This window comes from Amblyomma mixtum, chromosome 7, assembly GCF_055824585.1.
Source record: "Amblyomma mixtum isolate Tamu chromosome 7, ASM5582458v1, whole genome shotgun sequence".
Classification (NCBI taxonomy): domain Eukaryota; kingdom Metazoa; phylum Arthropoda; class Arachnida; order Ixodida; family Ixodidae; genus Amblyomma; species Amblyomma mixtum.
In genome coordinates, this window is record NC_143018.1 from 57,143,172 (window position 1) to 57,167,248 (window position 24,077).

The 24,077-nt window shown below is 46.6% G+C and overlaps 2 protein-coding genes across 2 annotated transcripts in view; both read left to right on the plus strand.

Moving 5' to 3' along the window:
- The first annotated feature begins 748 nt into the window (after nucleotides 1–748).
- Nucleotides 749–18,645, plus strand: LOC149336147 (lysosomal alpha-mannosidase-like). The gene is made up of 7 exons (XM_089554088.1): nucleotides 749–893; nucleotides 2,504–2,653; nucleotides 4,756–4,952; nucleotides 5,349–5,481; nucleotides 7,009–7,106; nucleotides 15,822–16,007; nucleotides 18,604–18,645. Exons 1-7 carry the CDS (start codon nucleotides 749–751, stop codon nucleotides 18,643–18,645), a joined length of 951 nt encoding a protein of 316 aa, XP_089410214.1.
- Nucleotides 18,646–23,495: 4,850 nt separating this feature from the next.
- Nucleotides 23,496–24,077, plus strand: part of LOC149336148 (lysosomal alpha-mannosidase-like) — a 31,703-nt gene continuing 31,121 nt past the window's right edge. Inside the window, exon 1 of the mRNA XM_089554671.1 lies at nucleotides 23,496–23,594. Coding sequence (XP_089410797.1) covers nucleotides 23,496–23,594 — 99 coding nt within the window. The remainder of the gene's footprint in view (nucleotides 23,595–24,077) is intronic.

A 24,077-nucleotide genomic window follows, 5' to 3' on the forward strand; every position in this document is an offset into this window, starting at 1 on the left:
CGTTGCAATGCCTCGTCGTGCTCGCAAACGTGCCCACTTTCAGAACCGATTTGGTAAAGTAAGCACAATTGAGCTGTTCTGGACACTGCCCATCGATCCGGTTCGCATCTCCTTTGAGGATTAGGTTCATCTGGGCGATATTCTCTAGGTACGGTAGATGAAAGCAAGAGTTTCGGTTCTGAACAATTACGGCAATGCCTACTGTGACGCACTTAATATTGATAAATTTGAGAATAAGAAATATGATAATAACAATAATAATAATAATAATAATAATAATAATAAAAGTACCACTGTTATTAAGCTGATTTACATTTAACCCCACAGAAAGGATCCACCGTGAAAAAACTACTTTTGTTAATTTATCCTCAACATAAATTTTCCTATACTACCAACTGCAAAACTTCCAAATTATTCAGGATCTAGTTTTATAGAGTGCAACACGAATTAATATCGTTGCTTTCACTACGATGCATGTCCCTATCTCTCTGCTTCATTCGTCATCTAGTGTCTTCGGTGGTTTGCACCAATCCAGTACCTTGCAAGACCTGAGCAGCGCGAATATTTAACAGTGACAACAGAACGGAAGTGAGTGCGACCACTCGGTCGCGCTTATCTGCTAATTATTCAGTCGAACAGGAGAACAAAATAATATTGCCTGTCAAGTCAACACTGGTTCTGTAGAAATCCTTCTTGCATTCTTTCTTAAACATTAGAGACGTTTTTCTCTCGCGTTCGTAAATGCTTCATGATTTCGCGCACGAGAAGTACAGACCACTTTCCCGTGCAGGGCTGTCCCGAGCACAAGCCGGGGCACATCAATATGCACGTGCTCAGTCACAGTCATCTGGACGCCGGGTGGATTGAGCCACTGGACACGATATACGAGAACTGTGAGTCAGCCTTTGCCGATCACTTCTGTGTTTGCCTCTTCTTTTCCATAGACACTGGAACTGCCAGACAGCTTTGAAAATGCATACCAGTGCTGCATTCTAGCATTCTAACGACAAGCTCGGCTGTTTATTGTTGACCAACGCGGGCTAGCATGGGCACCCAAAGAACGTTTATTTTCGCGAACGACGACTGATATGCCTTAAAGTATGCAGAAGCAGAGGTGAACGATTAATACGCATGTGCGGAGTGGTTGGAGGCAAAATGAAAAGTCATGCAAAAAGTAAAATAAGTACTGGTAGTACTTTATTTTTTTTTTACTCGGTCGTTTTTTATGTCATTACACTTCAGCAACAGGGCTCTATGGCAAGAGTGAGTTAGTACACAGCAAATAACGTGCACAAACATATGCTTCGAGATATGACTAGCGATTTTCACAGACGAACACTTTGTGCTAGTATAACAATGTACAGAAAAAAAACGGCAAAAAAATGTGGAAGGAAAAATTCACAGGCTTTAAACCGAACTAATGCTAAAGATCTGCATCATCAGTGCTCGTTATACATTTCGTACTTTGTCTTCAGTTTGATTCTGCCGCCGTAGACGGGTGTCGAGCCTGCAACCTTGCGCTCGCCAGTGAACACAGGCGCTTCCCTCCTGAACACAGACAGGGGGAATACCCACACCTGAATGACTGTTCCCATGGACCACCCCCGAAAGCTCAAAGAATAACTAAAAAATATAGAGCTCAAGCTGTTCACTTCTTGGTTATGCTATTCAGCTCATTATGCCCCGCCAGCACCTAAATGTCTTTATGGGGACAGGAATATTCGTTTACCACCTCATAAAGGACTTCGACGTGTGCTACAAGCGTTCAGTACACGGCTTATAACCAAGCCCCTTGAGCTGTCACTTCTGACAAAAGCTGTACATCATAGCCGATCACATCTCACTTCAAATAGCATTTTCAGGCGACAATGAATAAATGAATGTTTTTCAGATATCAGTCCGATCATCAATGTTGTTTTCTTCTCTTTATTCCGGTCGTTTTCTTTAGGATCGTTAACAGTTTAGACCGCTTTCTAAAACAGTTGTCTGCATTGCTAACTCGCAGCTTTTTCTAAAATTTTCTCTCAAGCTACCTATAATTTCTTGTTTCCAGGCGAACTTACGATTATTAATCTTGCCCATAGGGCGTTTTTACATGCCAGCTAGCAAAAGCAATAAATATTGGAAAAATGAGTCACCTTGGTAGCACGTCTTCCGCTATTTTCATGTCGACAGATTTTGCCACCGATACTAATGTCGATTTTTTTTTTCTGCATTTCTTGCGTCATGTGCATCATCGAAACGTAGAATGATTTCACAATCACCAGGTTGTTGACTTCATAAATCGTGGCGTGTTAATATCTTTTAACCATTTTTGAGTTTCTTAGAAATGTTTTCTATGCGTATAAAAAATTGCGCCGTGATGCTTTTCGTTGGAAAACTAACGAATTGACTTTCTTGAGGACAGGACATGCCAGTTAGACCGAATAAATATTTGATTTGAATTGAAATGATAAATGGCTCCTGGAACGGCAAAGTACAAACTTACGGCGATACGGCGCAGACGTGCGCATGATCTACAACACCTCGCTGGACGCCCTGGGCCGGAACCCAGACCGGCGTTTCGTGTCGGCCGAGAACGTCTACTTTTCGCGTTGGTGGGATGAACAGCCCAGTGACGTCAAGAACACGGTACGAGACTTTGTCCAATCAGGTATGTAACCATGCTGATTCTTCTGGTGAGGCGGTGTTGCATTGTGCAATCTTCGTATTCGCAATTGCGATTGTATGGTAGAAGAGTGTCGCACATTTTCACCTCTGCGCTGTGGCCTGCGCTTGCTTTGATCATACTGCAGCGGCTGCTTTTCGCCTGGTAATATGTGCACGTGATGGACAAAAAAAATGATAGGGGTTTAACGTAGTTAAACCGAGTAGACCTGCGAAAACAGGTTTTCATTCTTCAATAGGAGAGGGCACTTCAACTCCGCCTTCGGGGTGTGGCATGATTTCTTTAGCTGGTAAATGCCCATGTATACTGAATTGGTAATTCCTACTTAAGATTCATTGATGGCGGCGAGTCCTCATATATCACTACCAGCGCAGGTGGCTGTTTCTATACCACAGCCACCCATCGTGATTTTGCGACCCACGTTGCTTTTCCCGAACCTCTCGCGCAGATGGCACGACGCTTGTCCGAACTTACCCGAGCTTACCCGAGTTACTACCCGAATAGCTACCCGGGTTGCTAGGCAACGGCGACTCAAGGTCGTTTGGTAGCCGCACCGCGACGAGCATACGCGACGAGCCGAGCTAGGCTCCAGTAGTGTTGCTTTCGCAATAAAGACTTCTTAATAATCGCAGCGATAGCCTAATGGTTTAAACATCCACCGACCACCAACCGATTATTCCAATAGGTGATACCCCTCCTCCGGTCTCTTTATCGGGTCTTCTGCTCTGAGATGTTTGGGGCGATGGTTTGGTCAACCAAGCATGTGCAGACTAGACAGAGACAAGTCAACCAGGGCGCTTCTTTCTCAGGCTGTTATAGCCCCATCAGCATCAAATAATCACAATGCACAAGCAACAGTTGAACTCAGCTTAAAACAATTGCATAAGATAGGCCTCTGTTGGAAATGAAGACTGGGATGCCAGTGTCACATACGCTAAGTTAGTGCATCATCCACTCGAAGCTTCAGAGAGAAAAAAAGCTAACACTGAAGTTTTGCTAATGGGATAGAAATACTAAATTGGTTGCAATGTACTGTGCGCATTTACTAATGCCATTTGCGCTCTTCGCCAACCCTTTTCTTATAGTTTCCTTTTTTTTGCTTTTTTCTTCATGTCAGTCCTGTCACTGGAAACCCAATATGCTGTAGATTTCGGTGCCCGAAAGTTGTTTACAATGCGGCAACAAATTCAATGTATAACAGATAGTTTATCACACAGCTGTATGTGTCCTTACTATTCCCTTCTTACTGTGAAAGTAAAAAGTGCGTGCCTTTCGGCCCCTAAATAGTAAACGTTCTTTCTATCAAAAAAACGAGCTGCCTTTTCAGGTTTCCCTTTCATTACTCCGGGAGGTAAAATTCTACACCAGCACAAACTGTCACACGAACGTGTTGCTATAGTAAAGAAGAAACAACTTTGCTTGCCAAGCGTTGCTCTTTAAGGATGAATTGTGCAATACATATTGCATAAACTATTTATTTCACAGCACTTTCCTTCAACAATGTTCTTTGTTGATTGTGTAAATCAAATGCTCAGTGGCCATACTGTTCGTTTTTTTTATTTATTAATAACTTATTTATTACTTATTCTATCTATTTTTGATACTCCTGGCGAAAAACTGCCCCAAGCAGGAGGGGCAATACAGTACAACGCATGACAATCACAACCACAATGAAAACTCAAGAAAAGGATGCAAGCTGTCGCAGCTCTACTCGAACAAGTAATTTCTTGCACTAGCACAATAACTAAAAAAAAACAAAATAGAAGAAGAACCGAACATATGAAATTACAAAGAGGTGGGCAAACTGCTGTGCCAAGCAACAGAAAACGGAAAAACATCACAAAATGAAGGAGTTTTAAATTCCGAACAGAAGCTCGGGGATCGAATACCAGCCACGGTGGTTGCTTTCGTTGGAACAGAGCCGATAATACTCCCCTTCCAGTGCACGCTGAAGATTCGCAGGTTGTCAAATTAAATCCGGACTCCCCCGTCCTCACGTAGCGCAACCTGGCATATGGCGCCTGTCTTTATGTGAAAAATGTTACCTTACAAATCAAGCAATAAATTTTCTTTTCATTTTTGGGCAGGACGTCTTCAGTTCGTGGGTGGTGGCTGGGTGCAAAACGACGAGGCTGTCACTCACTACACGGCTATCATCGACCAGATGACGATGGGACTGCGGTTCCTCAATGACACGTTCGGCCCACAATGCGGGGTGCCCAGTGTCGCCTGGCAGGCGGATCCCTTTGGGCACACCATCACGATGGCGACTCTCTTCTCCAGGGTTGTCATTTTTTTTATCTTGTAATGTTATAATAAACATAGCTCTCAATACCACGTGCACAGTGCGATGTCGGTGTACACTAAAGTTCCCCAGGTGATCTATTATTCCGGGGCCCTCCGCTACAGCGCATCTTTCTTTGTTCTTTCCAAAAGCCAATGCTTAAGATTTGTGCAACGTCTTAGGTGTAACACCTGGTATATAAAAGAAGGAGAAAAATTGAGCAGAGCGCCAGATTACGTCTATGACTTGGCTATAACCCCCCTCAGTATTCTTCGAAATTTGCAATCCTCTCTCCTTGTTGCATGTAACATACACGACTGAAACGGTTTCAAAAATGTTGTTAGCCATCGGTAAGGAATAGACTAACACGTGACTTCCCTCCCTGTCCCCTTCCAGATGGGATTCAGCAGCGTATTTCTTGGCCGACTATCAATGGACATCAAAGAGAAGTGGAGCAAATCGCATAGCATGGAGTTCGTGTGGGACGCCGACAGCCGAAAATACGGCAAGTCTGCTCGAAAAAGCTCCTGTGCGTAGCGAACTTGAGCAGCTCTCCCCGTTCCAGCTTCTCAACAATGAGCTCATTGGCGACTACCCGCGGCTAAGCAGAAAAACGTAGGAGCTAAAAACAATAGGTTCCGGAACTGGTGTGGTTAGCTCGGCATTTGCTTCAGCAGGTGGTTTCTCCAAGTTATCGCCTCATTCTTTTGTAGCTGCTTCTGCGGAGCGATAAAGACGCTAAGGACTAAAAATGAGTTATTTATCATCATTGCCGATAGCCAGGTTGGGTACTCTGAAAAATTTTTAACACAGTTCAGAATGACAATTTCGGAACGAACAAGGCACAACTTGATTGCTGCAAGGCGACCTGTTCGCAAATCTTGACTGGCGTGACAAGTTCATGCGACTGCGACACATGGCTACAGTCTACGCACTTCGAAAGTTATACCCATCTAGGCGGCGCATTTTCAAATATTCTGTCACTGTGAGGTTTCGGAACTGTAACAACCATCAATACCTCAGCCACTGTGTGCTTTGCAGTGTGCAGACCTCTAGCAGAGATGATTTTATTGATGAAAACAGCCAACAGAAAATTTTATGCTCTCTTTAATCCGGTTCTTATTGGTCCTCTGTCGTACTCGGATGCCACAGAAAGTGTTCCACGTGATCCGAGAGTCTGGAGACCTATCCCTTCTCTAATACAAATCAGTCCAGCGAGCGCGTCTTCTGCATTTTACGGTAGGTCTCTATTAAGTTCTGGTGGCTCTATCGTAACCTCAAATCCTAAGACATCACTATTAGTCAGCCAACGTGATCAAGCCATGTAGCCTGTCGCATAAAAATGCTGGCAGTGAAGATATGTCATGTTTGATACTGTGTTTTATGCACATCTGGATCATGAGGACGTTCTCGTCTAGAAAGCACGGACTCTATTTTTACTTTGCTGTGGATATTGTGATAGAGCAGTGGCGATGTCACTAAGTTTCACTACCCGATAGACGATCTCCTGCTTACATGATGCTCGAAAGCACAGACCTTTGGCCTATTTGGTGGATAGCAGACACGTACAAGCGCAAAAAACACGGACGAAGAAAGACTTGGACAACACGAGCGCTTACTTCCAACTGAAGGTTTATTGATTATGCGCTATGTGTGTCAATAAATCTTCAGTTAGAAGTAAGCGCTCGTGTTGTCCAAGTCTTTCTTTGTCCGTGTTTTTTGCGCTTGTACGTGTCTTCTTACATGATGCAACCGTAAATACAAAAAAGTTTTCCCTGTGCAGCCATTTTTCAAATCCCGGCAGCGCCGGCCGTATTGCGGCGCAGGCGAAATACAAAAACGCCGCTGAGTCGTACTCTTTCAGCAATGTTTCAAGAACTCCAGGTGGTCTATATAAATCTAGACACCTTCTATCTATACTCTATATACTCTATACTCTCTAAACTCTATAGTTTAGAAATCCGCATTCCTAAAAGTGGTCCGCCCATTGTAATCGACCAAACCGACGTCCACTGTTGCCGGATGAAACACGTGTCACGCGTTATTGTTGATGCAGGTGGTGAGAGCAAGGGCATCTTCGCCTGGGTTCCGGAAAATTCGTACGTGAATCCCGATGGCATAAGCTTCGATCCTGAAGAGTGCCCGGATACGGAAGTAAGCTGATAACCCTGCCGACCACGCACAAGTAGCGACATTTGAGCGATAGACGATACAATCTGTGTGCGAACTGGCAGTAACAGCGGTGCGATTTAGGGATCAAAAATATCGTTTTCCTCTAACGGGAGTACCGGAAGTGCACTTGGAAGACCCAGACGACGAGAATAAAAATTAAACAGACTTTATATTGTGCGCGAATCTCAGCACAGTGCAGGATGTTGAGGTGTTTGGCCAGGTGAGTTATTCTGACCATAGAACGGTGGGAGAGCGAGTATGCGTAGATTTGAGCACAGAAGAACAGTGAATCGTCAGGAAGGCTCGCATCAACCAGTTAACGGTAAGAGGGAGGGTTGAGGAATTCAAGTTGTCACCAGAGAAAAGGTATTCCACTTTAACACAGTACGATCGCCTTAATGTTAAAAATAATAATGATAATCTCACAAACATAAAATCAGCGTGCGCAAAAGAAGTAGGGTTTAGGATAGCTACAAAGCATAGCGCTGTGGGTGTTTGTCTTTCTGAGTCGTTGTCTTTTTTGGGCTACGTTTTTCCCATACTGGCGAGCTCTCAAACAAAGTGAAAGACACGACTTCATTAAGGAACACCTAGGTATGAAAGCATCCAACCCCATATATAGGATACCACTGGCAAAATTGTCAAAGCTATGAATAAGCGTAAGGTAAACTGCATAAGAAAGTATAATATGAAGAAGATGAAGCAGTCTCTGAACACAGTAGCTAGCATAAAAAAGTGGTAAGGAGGAAATTCGTCATTTGTGAAAATGAGGTGTACGCCTCGATGGAAAGGAAAGTGAGTTTAATTAGTAATATGGATAAGATACTAGTTCCCGAACATTTCAAAACAGATCTTTACAGCAGCCGAAATCGCCCCGATGCTGATGAGAAAGCCAGTGTTGTCAGTATGCTGGACTTCCCTTAGGTAAAGGACTAGGAACAATGGAAAACTTTAAAAGCAATGTAATTTATGAAGGACAACAAGTCATTCGACTAGAAAAACTCTGTACACACGGTATCTCACGTCCTCGAGCGTACCGCAATCTTGAAGAAACGCTAAAACCTTAATCCACAGGAAAGGGGACCGCAAGAGATTGAGTAACCACAAACTGATCAGCTTGCTGTCCGTTGTTAAAAAAACATGTTTGCTAAAATTTTGCAGCAATCTTATATTTCAGCCTACCAAAGAACCACGCTGACTTTAATAAAGACTACTACCCAAACGACCACAATCATAGCACGAATCGGGGAATATAAAAATCCGCAGAATACTGCCAAACCCTAATTATAGCCTTCATAAATTACTAGAAGGAATTCTACGCAGTCGAAACCTCAGTAGCCATGCAAGTTTTGCGTAACGACGGTGTAGAAGAGGTGTATGCAAAGGTACCCGATAAGTGCCAATAGCAGTTAAACAAAGTGAATTAATAAAGTACTAATCAGGAAGGGTGTCAGGCAAGAAGGCACGATCTTTTTGCTATAATTCACCTGTGTGTAGAAGAGATGTTCAGAGATCTGGTTTGGGAATAATTCGGAAAAAAATATGACAGAGAATGTCCACAACATTCGATTCAGAGCGAAAGCACGACCTCTCTTTTTTTTTTGCAGAAAAAACTACTTTTACTGATTTTTCATGAATGAATGACTGAACTGAGGCACACGCATGATAACTGATTCAATTTTCTGTCTCTTTTTTTAGTCGACACGCAAAAGACGATTTTGCTCGGGTCAGAACCTCTGTATTAGTGCTACGTAGAAGACGACGATGAGCGGGCAGCACCGCGGTACTGAACGCTCGTGCTAGGTGCATACACGCAAGAGATGGTTTTACTAGGCTCTGGACGTCCACATTAGATTTTTCGTTCTAATGTTTTCGGGACCCTTAAACAAATTTTGTTGGGTCCCTGAAATTGTCTCTTTGTATTTCATGTTTTATGCTAAATAAAAATACTTTCTTTCTTTCAAAAAAGCATTCTTTCCGCGTGTACTTGAATTGGCCTTTCAACAAACCCTGCCTCTGCGATCGCATGTCGCTTCCGCGGGATGAACCCTTCAGGAGTCCCTGAGTTCTCTTGTACTTATGTGCACGCGATGACTACGCATTGCCACTTCTCAGCTACGGAAATTACTGTAGCTGATTACTTTTAAGCTCCCCCTCAATTTTCTACTTTAATTTTAGCACGCCAGTGTAGAGGTTCACGTTTTGTTTAAAGTCCGTCGGCGGCATCGTCAGCGGCGCTGTGAGCGAAAAATTCCTAGAGAAGGAACCTAGGCGGGTCACGTATATCACGTGACCTTGTGACGTCATCAGAACCTGCCCACTGTGGCAGGTGGCAGTTACATTAATCAGATGCGAGGGGTTGCTTGGGAAAGGCACAAAAATCCCCGGAGAAGAAACCTAGGCGGGTCACGTACATCACGTGACCTTCTGACGTCATCACAACCTGCCAATTGTGGCAGGTGGCAGTTAAATTAATTAGTTGCGAGGAATTGCTTGGGAAAGGCACACTAGGACGCATAAGGTCCACCGGTGCTAGCGCCTGCCATCTTAGGGCAGTGACGCATCGCTTAACCTTACTGTAGAGTTGAAAATTACCAGTTCCTCGTATACTTGTATGAGTATTAAGCTATTAACGCTATCGTATATGCCCTTATACGGAGCTTAAACGTCCCGTCAAATTTTTTTTTCAAGTGAAACAAATTTTTGGTAACAGACAGACGCTGCGCTTTGAAAAGAACACCGAAAACAAGCTAAAGGCGCCTGACCGTTAATGTCAAAGCAGACAGCATGCTTCAATGTTTATTGAGCTAGTGTTTGGTCATTGCCGTGGGAATGCTATGCTGACCTTGTTTCTTACGCAGAAACCATATCTGGTAACGGGGGAGACAACCCCATCTCTGCTTCTCGTCTACGCTCAACATCAGGTAACAAAATTGTGCTAACACTTTTTATCTCCCCGTACCTGGGTCTAGAGATGTAATCCACCACCACCACTAAGCTGCGTTTGGGTGCATTTATCGGGTGCAATATATTTTAATGCACTGAATCTATATATTAAGTGCATGCTAGCAAACGTTGTACTCTTGATATACTTCTAAGAATTCTTCAGAAATTACTCCCTGTATACTTAGAGCATTCCTTTTTACTTAAGTATAGGGATGACATAACATGAAATTAATATGAAAGTAATGCAACATGTGCGAATTACATTTCTAGCACATCCTTGATTCGCTAAGCGTAGGAACCGCGAAAAAACATGTTCAACGCAGCGACACTTCCGTTCAATCTCAGTACCGCTTTCTTATTTAAATTTTTCAGAAGTTAGCGGTTTAAATGCCGATCGCAACTACTACAGTTTGACACCGAAATGGGCACAAATATCAGAAACAGCTTTGAAACTACATCTTATGAACACATCACAGGCGTGCTGTCACGCTGGGGACGCCGTAATGACTAGTTTTCAAAATTATTTCTTTCAAAGCCAAGTTCGCTAGAATTTACTATCCCAATCACAGAGTTCTAGCCGGCTAGTTGGCTCATTTCGAGGAAAGTTAAAAGCTGCGTTCAAAAAAAAAAAGTTAAAATATCAGTGCTGTATTCGTTTCTTTCCTTCTCGGCTTTACGGTCTATCGCTGTTTTCGAATTTTCATGTAAAGGAGGAATAGCCTCAAAAGGATAGAATATATCCCTGCCTGCATAACTTTATTATAAGCTGGCATTACAGGGACCCTGAAATGATTTTGACGGGCATATTCTAGTGCAGCAGATGTCTAGAGGTGGTCGTTGTGGATGTTCGGTTCAAATTTGAAAGTTCTACGTGCACCCTACAATTAGGAATAATTGTTAAAAATCGCCGCTCGCAGTAGCTCTCAATCGATTAGGGCGTGCACCTCACCAAGTGTTCCCTTCTCCGATGACGTCAGTGGTAAGATGGGGCGAGCTTGAAGGCTGCCGCTTCTACCCACTGAAGTCATGAGGGGACACACGGTAAGTTGCGTCCCCTAATCGGTTGCGAGTTACTGCGAGCAGTGATTCTTAAGAATTATTTATAATGTAATGAGACGACTCGCACAATTAGTGTCAACGGCGCTAGCCGCTGGGGCAGCAAACCCCATCTCTCTATATTACAATACCCCCGGGGTGAAAAGGCGCCATCCTGGCGTCCTAAGGGCTCGAGACGATAGCTGGGTCGTAGTAGGGCTTCAGGCGGTCTTGGTGCACAATTTAACGGCCGCGGCGGCGATTGTCAGACGAAGGCGTGAGGGGCTCGATCAGGTAGTTAACGGGGGATGTCTGCTGAGCAACGCGATAGGGGCCTTGGTATTTGCTCAGCAGTTTTGTAGACTGCCCCGCGCTGGAGGAGGGCACCCAAAGCTAAACCAAGGATTGAGGAACATAAGACGGCGGCAGACCGGGGGAAGCGGCGCGGGCGCTTTTCTGACGCTGCTGGTCGTGAGAAGTAAAGGAACGGGCCAGTTGACGGCATTCCTCGGCGTACGCAGCGGCTTGAGAGACGGTGGTCAATTCGGACGAATCGGGGCAGTAAGGAAGTATGGTGTCCATGATGGAGGAAGGCTCGCGGCCATAGAGAAGAAAATACGGGGAAAAACCAGTAGTGGCTTGTGTTGCAGAATTGTAAGCGTAGGTAACGAAAGGTAGAACGCGGTCCCAGTCTGAGTGATCGGCAGAAATGTACTTGGCCATCATATCGCCGAGGGTCCGGTTAAAGCGCTCGGTCATGCCGTTGGTCTGCGGATGGTACGAAGACTTTGTGCGGTGAACGATATGACACTCCCGAACGAGCGACCTCCTCCTGCACAAACTGCTTGATGTGCTGAAGAAGTGTCGGCTGATCGTGGGCAGGACCGCCTACCGCCAAGCTGGAAAGGCTGTCGTCTGGGCAAATTGCACGTCGGGTGACATGACGCTGTTTGCGGAAGAGACTACGTCGGAGACGGTTTGAGGATCCTTTGACACCAGCATTTGAAATGCGTCGTCCTCAATGCCGTTCAGAATGTGTCGTATTTTGTCAGTTTCGCTCATAGATGGATTGAGCCGCTTACACAAGTCAACTACGTCCTCGATGTAGCTGGTGAAATTCTCGCCGTTCTGCTGGGCACGACTGCGCAAATGTTGTTCGGCACGAAGTTTTCGGACAGCGGGGCGGCCAAAGACGTCAGTCAGGCTGGTTTTTAGAGCCGCCCAGGTAGTAAAATCCGCTTCGTGGTTGCGGAACCACAAGTTGGCGACATCGGTCAAGTAGAAGATGACGTTCGTGAGCTTAACGACGTCATCCCACTTGTTGTAAGCACTCACGCGTTCGTAGGAAGCCAACCAATCTTCTACGTCGGTATCGTCCGTGCCGCTGAAGAGCGCAGGGTCGCGCTGACGGATGGCACCGGAACAGACGACAGCGGTGGGAACGGGCTGGGCCGAGGAGTCGGTCGTCGTGGTAGAGCCTGATAGCCTGGGCATCGTGGCGTAGCAAGGGAAGAGCAGGCAGCACCTCCACCAAGTGTAATGAGACGACTCGCACAATTAGTGTGAACGGCCGGTCTTTGTTCGAGTGGTGCTGCTCAGCTGGCCAGCGTTCGCAAGCGCGCTCCCGATGTTGTTGTTGTTGTTGTTGTAGCCTACGACAGAATGGCACATACCCACTCTGGGGGATCGGCCAAGAATCGGGTGGAAAAGGTTGGTATTCACCTGTACGTAGTAAAGGCAAAAGGAAAGCACACGGGAGAGGAACACCGGGGGAGTCTACCACAAAAAGGGCACGGAGAGGATGAAAAAAAAAATCAACAAAACTAAAAACAAATAATAATAATAATAATAATAATAATCATAATGTATATATATATATAAAGGAGATTGGATTGGAGAGAGAGAGAGAAAGAGAGAAAAGAGAATAATTCGAAAAAAAATGAAGCATAAAAAGAAAATACTGAAAGCTTTAGCAAGGTAGTCGATGAGATTCCAGCAAGAAATTTTGAACAGCGTCACAAACAGACCTGTGGCTGAACCCAAGTGTGGTGGCACCAAATGATAGCAAGTGTGGGCTGCTCAAACTGAGGCCAAGTTGCTGTAAGGGCAACTCCAGCAGTCTTCTTCTCAAAGAGGTGAAACGACGACAATGGAGCCAAAAATGATCGATAGATTCAGGCTCACGGCAAAATGCACAGAGGGGAGATAGCGCCAAACCAGATCTGTGCAGATAGAAATTTAGAGGGGGGATGCGGCAGTGCAACCTCGTCAGAGATACTTCTAGCTGCCGAGATGGACAAATTTTCCTGCTCCATGAATATTTCAGATGCTGATATTCCACCGATGTTAAAAGTGTTGTGTCTTGCACACTTAATAACGCTCGACGCCGGAACCTAGATGCTGTGATATACGCTGTAGCCGGGATGATGGGCAACACAGGGCCTCCTAGGGAAGCCTTTGCAAGGTTATCCGCGATCTCATTGACAGTCACGCTGCTGTGGCCGGGTACCCATATCAAGTGAACAAGGCTCAAATGCGAAGGAAGAAGCGATAAAAAAGTGCTTAAAGTGGGACAGTCAACATGCGACGCGAGGGACGAACACAAAGATAAAGAATCGGTAATGACTGCCACTGCAGAAATAGAAGGATCAAGCTTGCGCAGAGCAAGAACTACTGCCAGAAACTCAGCTTCAAAAATAGGGGTGTAATCCGGAAGGCGCAGCGAAAAGGACCAGTCTAAACTCGGACAGTAAATTCTCACCCGTGCCTTTTCGTTGCACTGAGAGGCATCGGTTGCTATTGCAATTTTTGTAGGGAGAGACCTTAAATGATCCTCTAATAGACCATTTAAAATACGGGGTGGTAAAAGTTCCGCGTTTTGAGGAAAAATGTTGTCGAAAACAATGTGGACAGAGGACCCACTGCTTAATGCTGGAAGGATGTTGTAAATCTGCACGTTTAAAGGCTCAAGCAGCCTTTGCACGAACACAACCTGTGGGGTATGAAAACGAGGCCAGTGGACACCAAAAAAGGAGGTCGGCTGGCAACAGAAAATGCTTTGCGAACGGTGAAAATGGGATTCAAAGATTTTGAGGAAAGTCTGCACAGTTAGAAAGTGAAATCGGGTTAACAGAGGAGGAATGCGGGCCTCAAGGTACAGCACATTGGTAGCCACGAATTTGGGGACGGCAAGGCACATCCGAAGCACCTCCCTCTCCAAAAGGATGAGAGGACGAAGTTTGTATGAAGCCGAGCCCGAAAACAACACAGAGCCAAATTCTAAAATTGGCCTAACATACAATACGTAAATCATTAGGAGCGTATCCCTGCGCATGCCGTACCTGTGACTACATAACCTCCGTAACATGCCTGCGGCACGAGTCCCTTTTACAGCAACATGGTCAATGTGAGGCCGCCAGGTGAGTTTGTCATCATAAATGACGCCCAGGTATTTTAGGGATTGAACTTGAGGAATTGGTTGAAATTTGCATGAAAGAGAGAGCACGACAGGATCCTGTAGAGGAAAAACAAGGACGGCACACTTGTTAACATTTAATGAGAGGTGTAAACTGCTCAACCAGAGCTCAAGAGAACTCAAATATGATTGCAACTGATCATAGAGGGAATGTATATCAGGCGCAGCCGCAAAAAATGCTATGTCGTCCGCATAGACGTAAGTGCGAACATGGTGGTGGAGAGGAATGGAGCTCATGAGAATATTGAACAGCACAGGCGAAAGGACAGCTCCCTGCGGAACACCTCTCGTCTGTTTGTACCTCGCTTCGTCAGCTTCGTCTTCTATCTTCTTCGTCTCCTTCGTCGGCGCTAGCCGCTGGGGCAGCAAACCCCAACTCTCTTTATTACAATAATTATAAGGTGCACGTAGAGCTTTCAAACTTGAGCCGAACACCCGCGAAGACCACCTCTACAGATCTGTTGCACTAGAATATGCCCGTCGAAATCATTTCAGGGTCCCTTTAGCTTCGTTTATTTTATTATTTAAATTTCGTTCAGCGTAACCGGTGTTCGCCTATTGCCTAAGTGACGTAGCATTAAATGCCGCAAGCGTCAACCGACACGTGCATAAGAGCACATGTAAGAGTGATGTACAGAAATTATGCATTGTAACCAATTACAACCTGGAACCAAAATGGCGGCCTTCCCATTACCCGGAGGGGTTGTGCTAAGCGCCTAGGCATACCCTACTTTTACGATCAGCAGGTAGCGTGAGGCACAAACTTGGAAGAAACAGCAGACTTTTATTAAAGCCATAGGTTGCGTTGACACGTTTTGGCGGGCTAGTTGGTTAAGCATCTTGAATAAACAGCGCGAACGAAGACGAGCACAAAAGACAAGGAAACGGACGACACAGCGCTGACTAACAACTGAGGACTTGCTCTCAACAAAGTGCTAACTTGCTCAGTTGTTAGTCAGCGCTGTGTCGTCCGTTTCCTTGTCTTTAGTGCTCGTCTTCGTTCGCGCTGTTTATTCAAGAAACAATAAAGCCATAGGGCTGAAACAACAATTTCCTTTAATAATGAACGCGAACCATTCTCCAGAGTTGAGGGTCCTCTATTTCAGAAACAAATTCTCTTCACGATGTCAGATCTAACAATTTCTGCGATCGGAAATGGAACACAAAGCTTGGGTACTCTCCAAGAGGGGAGCGTACTGTTGTCTCATGCCTGCCGACAGCTGTGACGCTTTCCATCGCAGACGAGGGCCTACAGCAATGACACCGTTGCCTTTCTGTCTGGCTGCGACCTGTGCTATGTCAACGCCCACTGCCGGTTCCGGAAACAGGAAGCGTTCATGGCGGAAGCAAACCGGTTGTCTCAAAAGGGCATCAGATATCCTCCTCCTGTGCACCTCGTGCAATCGACGCCCGCCTGCTACATCGAGGTACGCGACCTCTTCATTAGCACGCCATTACACCAGGGAGGCAAACTCCGTGGCCTCTCGTATCTGCATCTATTAAGACCAACATGGAGTTAAGTTTCGACTTAATTCATTGCATGATATTAAGATGCAGTAGGGTGGAATAAGTTCGATCACAATGAATTCTGATATATTAGGGTTGGATTTTGGCGGACTCCGGTAAATTAAAAGTGGATTACGCAGGATTAAGTTGCAGCAGGATGGATCAAGTTAGATAACGGTTGATTCCGGTGGATTTTCGCAAGATTAAGTGTGGGTTTGGTGTTGGGCGCTGGATTAAGAGAGGATTACGTTAGATTAAGCTAGATTAGGGACTTCGCGTGCATTAGGAGTTGATTACAGTGGATGTCTTGCTGTATCAAAAAAAGACAGCATGTCAATAGTCTCAAGTGCCCTCTGTAATTTTTGGATACGAGTGAGTCCTTCGAACTATTGCAAACGCGTGCCTAAATTCAACAGCGCCACCTGTTAAAGCCTTGCGTGGAGACTGGCTTCGTTTGAAAGGAAATGCTTCTATCCTCACGTCACCATCATCAGCCGCATAACCAGCCGGTCAGAAGTGTGAATTATCCGCCGCGGTAGCTCAGTGTTTAGGGCGCTCGCTTACTAAGCCGGAGCTCCATAGTTAGATCCCGGCTTCGGCGGCTGCGTTTCGATGATGCGAAACACAAAGGCGCCCGTATGCTGTGCGATGTCAGTGCACGTTAATGATCCCCAGGTGGTAGAAATCACCCCGTAGTCCATCGCCACTGGCCGGGCCGCTAGTGTTATACACCTTAGGTACGCAAATATTTGAGTGCAAAGAGGTCGTGCTCGGACCCAGGGGCCCGCGTGCCCCGATTTCCTTCGTTCTATTACAGTTCTCCCTCTCTCTCTATCTCTCCCGGAGCCCTCCAATATAGGCCCTCCTTCTCTCTTTCTTCTTTCACTCCCACCTTCCTCCCATCCCTTAATGCGTGTCCGCGTTTCGATGGAGGCGAAACGCAAAAGGCACCCGTATGCTGTGCGATGTCAGTGCACGTCAAAGATCCCCGGGGTGGTCGAAATTATTCCGGAGCTCTCAACTACGGCACGGCCTCACCTTCAGAGCCCGCAGCGCAACACAAGCAGACGACGTCGCCATTCCTCTCGCGGCCTCACATTCCGATTCAAAATACATAATCAGCGACTCGCGAGGGGCCCGTCGGCACGTCGAACAAGGCTGTACTCCCTTCCTAGCCTATCGAATATACCAAAATTGCATACGGGATACGGACCCGGCACACCGTTACCTTATATGGGCCCCTGCTCATCTGTGGTTGGCAGGAAACGAAGCAACAGATGCAGCCGCCCGCCCACCCTCTCACCAGGCTGTTTTATCCTCCCCACCCGATCAGGAACCCGATTTTAATCTGGTGTATACATTCAAAGATATTACAACCTATTAACAAGAAAGTCATCGCCTTTACCCTCACCTATGTAAAGGCCTAAAGAAGGCGGATGAGCGGCTCCTTCTCTGCCTTCTCACCAATGCATTGATGTGCCCGGCAACACTAAAAAAAATTGACCCCTCCTTTAACGGCAGCTGCCCGCACTGTAGAGCGGTATCTTCGGACACCTATCACATTGTGTGGGCCTGCCCCTAAAACCCGGCTATTCCCCCCATCCCCAACCCAACTCGGGAGGACTGGGAGGCAACCCTGCTCGGCTGCCACGACTTACAGGCCCAACAAGCCTTAGTCGGGCGCGCCCGGGCGGCGGCCACCGCCACTGGGGTCCCACACTAGGAACCTCCACCTAGTGCTTGTAAGGATCGGTCCCTTACGGGCTGATCCAAACGCACCTCCTGTCCCTTCCAAATGTTTTCACCACCACCACCACCTTTCTTCTTTCACTCCCGCCGTCCTCCTTAACCTTACGGCACGGTTCGGGTGTCGACCGAAATGTGAGACAATTACTGCGCCATTTCTTTCCTCAAAAACCAGTTTTTGTAAGAACCCACTGTTCACAACTGATCACAGTAATTGGCCATGCAGCTGACTAGTTTCAATATGCAATATATCGCATTAGATCCCTTGCTCATAACTGAGTGCCTGACACATATACATGACCCACACTGCCTCTTTGCACGGCATCACGACCTTTTCAGCTCACGCTGAAATTCTTGTCGCATTACGCGAATGTGAATTTCTTTTTTTCGTAAAATCGATCGCGATTATATTTCGGTTCAATTATCCTAGCGAAGCAACCAATATTTGGCTGCTAACGGAGCGCGAACTGATAGCGCGGGCTAAGCTGTGAATGATAAATAAAGAAACAAATAAAAAAAAACTGAAAAACAGGGGCTGTGTTCAGAAATATTTAGGAACCAAGGTTGATCTGTCAGACGTGGCCGACCTGGGCCATATTTTATGGCAATTAATGTCGTTTTATTTCATTTTCCCGTGACCGCAACAGTGACGAAAGCGATAGAATGTGGGGAAGCAAACGGCCAACCACAGACATGTTCGGTCTCGTTGCTGCGCTGCCGGTAGCCTCTGTTAGGCATGTGCCCCTTGGAAAGCCTCTGGCCCATGTTCAGGTCCGCAAGTACCGGTTCGAACTAGTACTACGAAGCTACTGAAAACGGAAGTGAGAAGCACTCAAAAACATGCCATCCGGCTCGATGAACTGAAAACGGAAGTGAGAAGCACTCAAAAACATGCGATCCGGCTCGATGAACTGAAAACGGAAGTGAGAAGCACTCAAAAACATGCGATCCGGCTCGATGAACTGAAAACGGAAGTGAGAAGCACTCAAAAACATGCGATCCGGCTCGATGAACTGAAAACGGAAGTGAGAAGCACTCAAAAACATGCGATCCGGCTCGATGAACAGGGCCCATCATCCCCTGATTATTACCTAGAGAATCTGGTTACTTCAACAGTGCCCAATGAACAGTGGGCCCTCCTTGAGTCCCCGCCCACACCATGCGACATCGGCACAATTCCGTCGCTCTTCTGGAGGAGAGTTATGAAGGCGCAGGAATTCCACACCGGGCCACGCTCGGTTCGAACACAGTTCATCAATCTATAGTTAAGGGGGAAAGTTTAATTCATACAGTTGGGGCTTTCTGGGGCTCCTCGAAATTACTCACACATAGCGTAGTGTCGCTTCCGCAACAAAAAGTGGGAGTGACACAGGGAGCCCAGACCTTGATAGAGGGACCTCCAGACAAGTTTTTCTCTGAAGTGCGAACTGCCGGCCAGAGAGAAGAAAAGGTTCTGTTCATTCAACTTCATCGCACGTGTCACAATTTTTTGTCGTAGGGAGCCCGCACCTGCATAAGTACAAATTTAGGTGGGGGGATTCCGCACCGAAAAAGTGAGACTGACATCTCAAGCAGCCTTGATTTACATTACCATACCTTTCAAGGGAACGTTCAGTGCTGATTATTCGCGGTATTGAGCAACTAATTACGCAAGTTGTGTGAGATAGGCTGGAACCACTTATTAAGTGGTTCCAGCCTAGTGGTTCACAGAATTAAGTGAGGGGCGGGACATATTACAGAGGTCCTGAGAGCGACATTGCCAAGAAGTCGGCCATTTCGTCCAAACAGACACCAGAATGACCACGTATCGAGAAAAAAAACAGGCTTCTCTAACAGTGCGTGGAATAAAAAAACCTAAGGGAACGATTCAAAACAGTGTTTCCTGTAGTTTCGATAGAGACTGAAACTTAAAGGCAAATTGCAAGGATGACCACCTACGACACATGTCGGAGTTTTGTGAAGAACCAAACAAAAAGCCGAAAACTCTCCAAAGAACATAGGAACGTAATCAGGGCTACGGACGGAATAGCTCCAAGCCAGGTCGCGCGGATATATTCCAATCGCCGCCTTGTCAGACCTCACGGAGGCATCAGTGGAGAGAACAGTGTGATGAGCAAAGTTCCCTAGATGATCAGCAAGACGATTTAGGATAATAACGAGCATATGTTGCGCATTTGAGGGGGAAAATATGGCCGTAATAGAAGTCAGCGCCAGCCTCCGTGTCGCCAGCTCGTTGCAAGGAGCTCAGATCGGCTTGAAGCTGAGCTGACAGTCTCTGCGCAAATGTAACTTGCGAAAGCTGATACCATGGCCATTTATTTGAGAAAAACAGGGGCGGTTTGAAAACAAAAATTGGGATATTGACGCCGGAAGCCGGGTCAAATGACCTGAGGAAAGTTCGCACAGAGAAAAGTTAGAACCGAGAATAAAGACAAAGGGATACGGGCTTCTGTGTAAAGCTCAGCGTTTGAAACCAATTCTGGGTGCCCGAGGCAGCGCCGTAGGGCACGCATTTCAACTGACACTCAGAGTTGCAGCTTGTAGTTTGCGGTACGAGAGAACAGGACACAACCAAATTCAGGTATCAGTCTAATATGGGCCATATAGAGAAATAGCGACACGCCTGCTTTGTGGGTCCGCCCGCTGTGTTTGCGTTGCCGGTCCGTCCAGTCAGTAGAAGGAAAATGGTCTCGCAGTCGCCGCAGTGACCTAGGAGTCGGCGCCACGCTGTCAAATCTTTACTGCCGCGTTCGTCGTGACAACACACGAGAGAAGTGCTTGGAATTTGTCCCGTAAGCAAAGGATCGACTTACTCCACCTCACCGTCCTGCCGTATCCAGTCTAGCTGAATCACACGGACCATGCTCCGCCAATTCATCGCGTCGTCTTGCTCTGTCACTCATCGGCGCCGGTCCTTTAATGCGCCATCGGCGAGTGGCGTGTTGGTGCTAATAAGGGGCTTCACTGGCGTGTGTCGGCCACCACCACTCTTATATGTGCTCCTAGCCTCCGTCAACGCAAGCAGTGACCAAAGGCAAAGAACCAGTAGAAAAGAGAACTAAACGAGCAGTCACCCAATACGGCACACGTTACTTCTTAACAGCATTTATGTCCCTCCGTCATACCACAAAATAACATATACCTTCGCACGCCGTATTCCTTTTCTGGGCTAAGCTATTTATCGCCATAAATTGTGCGCACTAATACCAGGCACATGGAAGGAAATTTTGTTTTCTCTACGTGTTCGAATGCGCTGACCTAATTTAAATGCATGTTATTTATAGCGCCCAATTATCCGCGCTCTTATGCTGTGGCTTCTGGGCAAGAACTGAAGTCCGCCGTTAGGGTGGCGCTGCATATTCTGTGCATATGAATTCTGAGCTGCATCATCATCATCATGAGTCAGACTACGTCCACTACAGGGCAAAGGCCTCTCCTACGTTTCTAGAATTAACCCTGTCCTTTGCCAGCTGCGGCCATCTTACCCCCGCAAACTTCATCCGCCCACATAACTTTCTGCCGTCCCCTGCTACGCTTGCCTTCTCTTGGAGTCAACTCAGTTACCCTTAATAATCAGCGGTTTCTTGCCTTCTCATTACATGCCCTGCCCAAGCTCATCTCTTCCTCTTGTATTCGACTAGGATGTCATTACCCCACCTTTGTTCCCTCAACCACTCTGCCCGCTTCCGGTCTCTTAACGTTACAGCTATCATTTTTACTTTCCGTAGCTTGCTGCGTCGTCCTCAACTTGTTCTGATCTCTATGGGACGGCTAATGTAAGATTAAAAGGGAAAACATTTTTCACGATTCCAAAGGAAATGGTTTTCGATGCCAGCACGGGGTGTTTGAGAAGGAAGTGTTGCCGACAAAACTTTGACACCCCGGATGACGTTTCATGTTGCTGCAAGCAAGAGACAGAACGATAGAACATGGCCGTCGTCATGCGGCCGCGCAGCACTATTCCCCTCTCTTTGATACCCAGGGTGCAGCCTACACGGATGCCTCCTTCGTGGCTCGTAGAGGTTCCTGCGGCTACGCCCTGTACCATCCACACCTCCCCGCTCCTGAAACCCACACCAGCGGGCCGTATCTACACCCTCCGGATGCACTGTCCCTCGAGGTCCTCGCCATTGCACATGCCCTTCAGTCATTTGCTCTCCTTCCCTCTCTTCAAGAGTACACAGTCTATACAGACTCACAAATCGCTATACACCACATACAGAAACGCACCCTAACCCCTTCTCTCTAACAGGAGGTCGAACGAGCGGTCTCCGCACTGCAGCCTTCCATCGTTTTCCTCCGCTGGGTCCCTGGGCATTCAGGGATTGACGGCAATGAGCTGGCTCATCAGCTCGCCCACGACACACTTTTCCGGGCACCGCCGTTGATCCCTTGGCCCAAGCCCTCGGAGGACGGTGGGAGACTCACCCTTCGCCGCATCATAAAAGAGGTCTACCTCAAGCTCCGCCTAGACAAACGCCTTTACCATCCCCCTCATCCATCACTCACGGTGCCGGAGGCTCGCCTTCTTCGGCACATCCAAATGAATGCAGTTATCACCCCGTCTCGCCTCTTTCTCTATCGCTATCGATCAGACTCTTCCTGTCCAAACTGCCCCTGTATCTATGCGGACCTGGCCCATTGCCTCTTCTATTGCCCGGCTGCTCAGCAGTCGGGTTCCTACCGCCTACGTTCTTTATCAATCACCACCTGGCTCGACTGGCTTGGCGCTGAAGGGGAGGAAGCACAGCGACTTCTGGTCGCCCAGGCGGTCGATATGCTCGGCGTGTAACCTATGGCCGAATAAAGGTCTTGTACTACTACTACTACTACCCTTACCGAGTGTAAGACCCCCCAACTGTCAGTAAACGAATGTGGATTGATAATCGGTGAGAAATGAGAAAAAAAGGAGCAAAAAGAGGGAAAGAGAGGAGAAGGTGCTATTGCGTCTACTCTTAAGGTGAAGCTTAAGAGTCCTCTTCATTTTTTAGATATCAGAAATACTACCCAAAAGAAGCAGTCCGTTTGACGATTGTCGTAATTCTGTACGTTTTCGGCATGGCTCAGGTCGAATTCAATTTTTGCTGTATTAGACGCTGACCGATCTCACAGAATCTCCCCGTACTCAACGAATAATCCATCCGGAAAGGCTAGGATATACTACAAACTTTATATGACGCACTGCACACCTCACGGAAAGTATAGATAAGGCGAAGGTATGAATTAAAAAAAACTACATGTAGGGCGTGCAGATTTCCGTGCATTTTTCACATCATACGGATTCTGTTTATTGGTTTATTGGGGTTTAAAGTCCCAAAGCAACTCAGGCTATGAGGGACGCCATAGTGAAGGGCTCCGGAAATTTCGACCACCTGGGGTTCTTTAACGTGCACTGACAACGCACAGCACACGGGCCTCCAGAATTTCGCCTTCATCGAAATTCGGCCGCTGAGGCCGGGATCGAACCCGCGTTTTTCATACGGATTCTGTGAGGCTGCATTTTTGAATGTGCGGCTCACTGCAAAAACCACCTAGCTTATCCAGTTAACTCCTAATTGCGTGCGTTTTCCAAAGACACTGCCATTTTTACTCTCCTGACAAACCTATTCTCCTAGGCACTGCATTCTAAATCCCGGCTCTGGCCACGCTTCACCGGAGACCTGATGCCGTACACAGACGTCCCCGGCCGATCCTGGACGGGATTTTACACCACGAAGCCAAATTTGAAGATGATGGTGCGCTACGCCAACGGGTTCCTTCAGGTATGCAAAGCTCCAGAAACCCTGTGATGATTCGCTTCAGTTCTTAGCGCTTTTATAAAGACCCTGCGTTAACGTACAAGTGCAAGAGAACAAAGGAAATATATCTCCACAAAGTGAAGCTAGGCTGCAGCGGAGGAAGTAGCAGTGGGCAGGCCTGTAAACTATAGAGTTTACTTTGTCGTAACGAAAATCAAAAGCGATGTACAAGTAAAACGATTGTCTTTGTTAAGCTAGCTCCCTCTCTGTCTGTTTTAAGTTTTGCTTTGTTTTTACTCAAGTGAAAACGAACGTTGGATGATTATGAAGGGCATTGTGTTCCACTGCGGATTTTGAGACGAAGTTAGTAATGAACTTCGTATGAGTTACATAGGCTTGAAGTACTGCCATTTTCTGCATGAGAGTCCCGCCATGTAATAACTGGCTGCCTGGGCTACTTTCGGAAACTTAAGTGTTTAGACGGTTCATTAACATCTTGTACAAACA

What these genes read in the sequence shown, in the direction of transcription:
- LOC149336147 (XM_089554088.1), top strand. Translation starts at nt 749, where the DNA reads ATGATTTCGCGCACGAGAAGTACAGACCACTTTCCCGTGCAGGGCTGT. An exon ending in TGGCGACTCTCTTCTCCAGG is followed by an intron (nt 4,953 to 5,348) that starts GTTGTCATTTTT and finishes GTCCCCTTCCAG; the next exon opens with ATGGGATTCAGCAGCGTATT. An exon ending in CGCCCGCCTGCTACATCGAG is followed by an intron (nt 16,008 to 18,603) that starts GTACGCGACCTC and finishes GCCCATGTTCAG; the next exon opens with GTCCGCAAGTACCGGTTCGA.